The 6000-nt window shown below is 54.3% G+C and overlaps 1 protein-coding gene across 1 annotated transcript; it reads right to left on the minus strand.

The window, feature by feature from the left end:
* Window positions 1-531: 531 nt before the first annotated feature.
* On the minus strand, window positions 532-4968 carry Ppm1m (protein phosphatase, Mg2+/Mn2+ dependent 1M). The gene is made up of 10 exons (XM_036193088.1): window positions 4682-4968; window positions 3754-3877; window positions 3417-3671; window positions 2885-2997; window positions 2445-2529; window positions 2227-2345; window positions 1990-2053; window positions 1667-1774; window positions 1407-1555; window positions 532-1134 (listed from the first exon to the last, which is right to left on the minus strand). The coding sequence occupies exons 1-10, from the start codon at window positions 4903-4905 to the stop codon at window positions 990-992; spliced, it is 1386 nt and encodes a 461-aa protein (XP_036048981.1). The 5' UTR covers window positions 4906-4968; the 3' UTR covers window positions 532-989.
* Window positions 4969-6000: the final 1032 nt, after the last annotated feature.

Genomic DNA, 6000 nt, shown 5'->3' on the forward strand with positions numbered 1-6000 from the left:
TTTAATGTCAGGCTGGCTGAATACCTACAGGGAAAACTATGGCTGGTGCTGGAGGTAGAGATGAGTGAATCCTTGGAGGCTGGGCAGGGTAGAGTAGGCAGGAGGGCAGCAGAGGGGGTGGGGGACCATCCTAGGCTAAAAATGGAGTGTTAGAAACAAGGAGAACTGGCTAGCTGAAAAGTAGATGTCCTTGGAGTAAGCTCTGGGAAACAACAGACACTGTTAGCATAGGTATAGGGCAGGCCTGGGACTGGGGAAGAGCAATCACTGGCAGCCAGGCTCCAGGCAGCAACAATTGGCCTAGCCAACTCTGGAAGCTTCTCTCACCGTTTTGCTCTAAGTTTTATTTGGGATCTGTGCCCTCCATGGTCAGAGAGCAGAGCAGGGTCTGAACTGTTCTCAGGAGCTGTCTTCAAGATGGCTGGTCCAGCCAGGCACAGTGGTGCACGCCAGTGCTCAGGAGGCAGAGACAGGTGATCTCTGAGTTCAAGACCAGCCTGGTCTACATAGCGAGTTCCAGGACAGCCAGAACTACGTAATAGACCCTATCTTAAAGAGAAAAAAGTGGAAAAAAAAGATAGTTGATCCAGCAGATGTGGGATTGCCCAGAGGTCTCAAGAAGGCACCTTGTGTGGGCAGATGGTTAGATGAACCTGACACTCATGGGTCAGAACCAAATGAGCTAGCTGCCTGCTCCCCAAGGCATCTGTCTTATTATCCTAAATCCTTTAGGCTGCTGAGGAGCCAACAGATACCATACTTTGTAAATGATCTCTGCCAGGAAGATGTTACCATTGCAGAAAGTGGGACCTGGTAGGCTAGGCTCTCCACCCACTGCTCTCTTTGAAACAGATAGTTAAGGCAGAAAGCAAGAGCACTGAGCTGTGGCGGGGGACAGGCCAGACAGGGCCCGCTCTTGGCCACAGTGGATGTATGCTCAGACTGCACTGGTCCTGAAGAGGTCATAGAATGTGCAAGTATCTGAATCCTCAGTGGCCACAACTGCCTTGGCCCTGGTTGTGCAAAGGAATCACAAACACAGAGACGTCATCATAGGACACCTGCCCTTCTCCAGCGGCACCATCCTCCTTCCCCTGTGTGCTGTGTATCAGCATTTTAGCCAGCTCTGAGAACCTGCAAAGACATAACTGAAGATGTACTCTGGAAGTAAAGCAGAAGGCCAAGCCAGGCCTCCCTCCAGAACCTGCTTCACAAGGACAAGACACCTGGGAGACCCTTAAATGTGGTGCAACTAAGGGCCATAAACTAGATTACCAGACCTAACATCTTTTTTTTGAAGTCATATCCCCTCTCCCTTGGGACAACCTGCCCTGAGTTAGTGCTGTCTTCGAAGCTGTAGCTACCTGGACCAAACCGTCCAGTCCGGTCCCCCTCAGCCACAGTACCTGTATGGGTCCTCTCGGTTCCCAGTGAGGAAGCTCCGCACAAGCTGTGCCACCTGCTCATTAGATAGGACATCCCAGAGCCCATCAGTTGCCATGACAACCACATCCTCCTCTTGCAGTGCCAGCTGGTCCACATCCAGCACAGTCACCTGCAACATAAGCCTGAGGATCCTTCAATGCTCCCTTCCTAGCTCCTACAAGGCTCATTTTCTGCCCTTCCTGGGCACTGGAACCTGGGGTGGGCTACATTGCTCTATCACCTGTGGGATGGAGAGCAGGAAGGGCTTGAGCTGGATGTTGGTGTCCAGGACTCTAAGCTGATGGTCTCCGAGGCCTCGGGAGACAGCCAGTGTTCCAAGTAACCGAGCCTGGGGGAAAGGGAGGGGTGAGATGATAGTGATGAGCTTAGCACATGCCCAGGGTCTGCCTCTCCTGAGCACAAAGCGGGAAGTGGGGGGGGGGGCTGGCTTCTAAGGGAGAAACATCTGAGGGAACTGAGGATACAGCCACAGCCACTAGTAAGGGACAAAGGAGCTCCCAGCTTCAGGGAGCAACTCAAAGGGATTCTGCAGGGGGCACTGACCTGCCTACCCTGTCCATGAATCAGTGGGTACTTGAGGTCAGACTTTTCCACCTGTTTGTAGCTCCTGCAGGAGCAGACCTAGAATCAGCCAAAGGCCCACACCCTGCTGCAGCTTCTTCCATCCTCAAGCCTGGCTACCACGCCTTCACACACCCACCTTGCCCAAGCACAGCTGCCTCAGGCCATACAGATGAGCCTGGACCTCTTCCCACCCTGTCCCCCATCCCCACAGCTCACCAGCCATTCATGTGATGATCCCTGAACAAAACCTTCTGCCCTACATCATCCCCCTTCAGCCGCCGAGGGAACTCCAGTCGGGTGAACTCACCAGCCAGAAGCTCAGGGTAGATAAAGGCCTAGGATGTGGAGGTTGATTTCAGATGGGGCTTCCTTCCCAGGGTCCTATGTGGCCCCTGACACAGGGAGTTGGGGGTCCCTCTGCCAAGAAGACCTACCAGCTGCTGGATCCGCTGCCGCTCTGTTTCTGGAGTGAACTCAGAACTCAGCACCCGTATCTCATCTCTCCGCACCAAGATGGCTCTAAACAGGTTGGAAGGGGAAGAGGTCTATCAAACAACTTCCATACTCACCCATGGCCACCCTCCTTCCACCCTTCTCCAACACCAGGGGCCACTTCTGGCCATGCTGATCCCTTGTTCAAATCCCTCCATGACTGCCTCAGACCTATAGAGTAAAGGTGCAGCCCGTTAGCATGGCCCCTGTAGCTCCTGTCTGCCCTAGCATCAATGTCCACTCTTACACTTGGCTTATGCCAAGTACAAATACATCTTGGTCAGCCAGTCCCCCTCATTTCTAACCCTCCTTCCACTTCTTCTCAACCCTCTTTGGTACCCTCCTGCCCACTACCCTGCCCACCCTCCAAGGGTCCACTCACCTGCTATCCCCAGCATTGGCCACATACAGCTTCCCCTGCAGGGACACTGCCACCAGGGCTGTACAGCCACCCACCTGGCCTGAGGCCTCCAGCTCTCTCCCAATCACATCATCCTGGAGCAAACCAAGGGCATCATAGCTGCTGCCCAGCTGGCAACCATCTCCAGCCCCCCACCCCTTACAATTGCATTCCCACAAGCAAGCCTACAAACCCCAAAAGCTTGGCCATTAATTAGCTCTTGAATTCCTGTGTAAAGAGAATTCACACAAGGGAAGTGTAATTCAAAACAGGAAGAGAAACCAGTGCTTGCTCTGAGGGCCAACGGCAGTACAGGTGAGCAATTAGCACACAATAGGAACTAGATAAATGGAAGGTTAAGCTGAGGACCATGGAGCTATGACTAGGAAAGAACAAATCCATACAACCTTCTCTCCACAGTCCAAGGAATGGGGTGACTATGGTATGTAGCTATACCCCCAGTTTCTTAAGTCCCTAGGGGAAAACATCCCTTCTCCCCAAAGGACCCACTCACACATTCCTGGAAGGCGCTCTCCAGGGCCCCAATCACCAAGTCTTCTGCCCGAATGCCCTTTTCCTCCACAAACTGGGGGTCACTGGAGCAGACACAGCGACCACTGAGATGCATGGGGGGCTGAGTGGCCATCATGCCTTCTACCACAGCTTCCAGCTGCCGGCGCAGGCAGGAATGCAGGGTGTTGGCAGCCAAGATGGCTGCTGTAGGTCCACCATGCCCATCAAAGAGTGCCCAATAATGACCTGTCAGGAACTGCACAGGAGGGGCTGTCAGCCTCCACCAAGCACATCCTGGCGTTAGCCTGAAAGTGGGGTTCAGGCAGGGCTGTACTCACCTCCTCTGGGCACACCGTCAGCCACTCCTGATCTTCTTCAATCCCAAACTCACACCGCCGGATGCACAGCTTTCCACAAGCAGCCTGATCCTCATTGAACTCAGATTTCTCTGCATTGATAATCCTGAGGCCATGAAATCACCAGTGATGTCTCATCTATGTCACTGTGGCACAGAGACTCCACCCAGGACAACTGCTTCTGGGTGCTGTCCCTGACACCACACCTAGACAACTTTTCTTATTTTGTGTGTGAGTGTGCATGTGTGTGCACAGACCAGAGGTGGACGTTGGGATTTTCCCTCTATTGTGCTCCATCTTAGTTTTTTGAGACAGGTCAGGCTCTTACTAAATCGGGGGCTCACTGATTCAACTAGACTGCCTGACCAGCAAGTCCTGTATCTTCCTGCATCTGCCTCCCCAGTGCTGAGATTACATGAACTGCCACGCCCAGCTTTTTACAAGGTTGTTGGAGATTCGAACTCTGATCCTCATGCTTGCTCTGCAAGCCAGTTATTTTACAGAGCCCCAATGATGTAAGTTTTGTAACTGTTCAGTGGCTTTGTCACTAGGGTCAAAATCAGAGCCCAGGCCATTTTAGAGACATTGGGCTGGCCCAAGGTTTGTGAGGTTCATCTCTGTCCCAACCCTATCCCATAGAGCATAGGCCAAATCCAGAGTGAGGTGCGAGGTGAGACACACATCTCCAAAGGCCAGAATAAAGGAAGGTCCAGACCCGGGATAACTCTCCCGGGACCTCCAACCTTCTCCAAAAGAAAATGCCAGAGTGGGAAAAGAAGGAATGTTGTCAACAGTCCCGGGATCAGGACAAGAAGGGGGTTAGCAGGAGTGCCCACACTCAGCCAGTTTTCTAGATCAGCACAGAACCCGACGAGATCAAGGAGGGGGGCGCGGGGGCAAAGACACTCACTCGGCGTAGCCTGCGTTCCAGGGCAGCGTGCGGCCCCGCGCCGGGCTGCGCACGGGCCGGGAGTCCGGGCGGCGCGAGGCGTCGGTGGCGCCGGGGCTGGAGCCTGAGCCGCGCAGGAAGCGGGGCCGGTGATAGGGGACAGGGCTGGAGCGCGGCCCCACTGGCTGCGGCTCTGGAAGTGGACCCCCAGGTAGGAAGCGGCGCCGGAACCAGCCGGCGGACATTGCGTGGCGGCCGGGGGCTGCCGGCGCAGAGCGGGACGCCAGGGTCCCGCCCGCCCCAGGGAGGAAGCGGGCCTGGGGGTGGGGCCTGGGCTGGGAGGCCACGCCCCCTCCTGGCTCTCCCGCCCCAGGGTGTGCGGCCAGTGAACACAGCCACCCCTTGTAAGAAAAGGAAAGCGTTCACCCACCCCACTTTACAGGCAGGAAAACTGAGGCCAGGCGAGAGTGGCACTGAGCAGGCACGAAGGCTCACCCGCACCTGTGGGACTCTGAGTGGGGAAACCCTTCCCTCTACTCTAGGAACTGTGAAGTCATCTCCAGTGGGTGCTGGGCGAGAGTCACACAGAGCCTCAGCCTCGCGCTGCTAGCAACCGTCTTACGCAAGGGGAGGACGGGGACAGTATGTCCTTGGAGATGTGCGATGTGCGACTGCGACGACACACTGACTAAGAGCGTGCCCAGAGGCCCACTCCCCAATGGCTGCCCCTACAGTCAAGATAGCTTTTCTGGACAGTACAAGATTCTCCCTGGAGTGTGAATGACGGACGAGAGGAACCTATGGGAATTCAAAGGGGAGTGTAGTTCCTTTTTCCAGCTTGTCAAAGGTACAACCTTGAGCTGCGGGAAGGGTAAGAATTTCACTGATGCTAGGCGGTGGTGGCGCATACCTTTAGTCCCAGCACTCCAGAGGCAGAGGCAGGTGGATGTCTGTAAATTCGAAGCCAGCCTGGTCTACAGAGTGAGATCCAGAACAGGCTCCAAAGCTACATAGAGAAACCCTGTCTTGAAAAACCAAAAAAAAAAAAAAAAAAAAAAGAGAGAGAAAAAAGAATTTCACTGATATCTCTTTTGTTTTGAGACAGGCTTTCACCATGTAGCCCAGGCTAGCCTGGAACTTGCTTTGTAAGCCAGGCTGGCCTCAAACTAGGCACCCCTGCCTCTGCCTCCCGAGTACTACAATTACTGGCAAGTGCATCACTCTGGTTCAGAATGTCTCTTAACCTCTAGGTAGCTGTCACTGTTGAGGGCTGGCAGCAGTGTCCCCTTTATGTCTGTACATTGACAGAGCCTTGTCACTTTCTGTCACCTAAGTCCAGA

The sequence above is a fragment of the Onychomys torridus genome, chromosome 7, assembly GCF_903995425.1.
Source record: "Onychomys torridus chromosome 7, mOncTor1.1, whole genome shotgun sequence".
Lineage (NCBI taxonomy): Eukaryota > Metazoa > Chordata > Mammalia > Rodentia > Cricetidae > Onychomys > Onychomys torridus.

Excerpts from the sequence above, each read along its gene's own strand:
- Ppm1m (XM_036193088.1), bottom strand. The coding sequence starts at position 4,905 with ATGTCCGCCGGCTGGTTCCGGCGCCGCTTCCTACCTGGGGGTCCACTT. Across the intron at positions 2,054-2,226 it reads GATCATCACATGAATGGCTG|GAGCTACAAACAGGTGGAAA; the intron begins GTGAGCTGTGGG and ends CTGCTCCTGCAG. Across the intron at positions 1,556-1,666 it reads TCCTGCTCTCCATCCCACAG|GTGACTGTGCTGGATGTGGA; the intron begins GTGATAGAGCAA and ends CTTATGTTGCAG.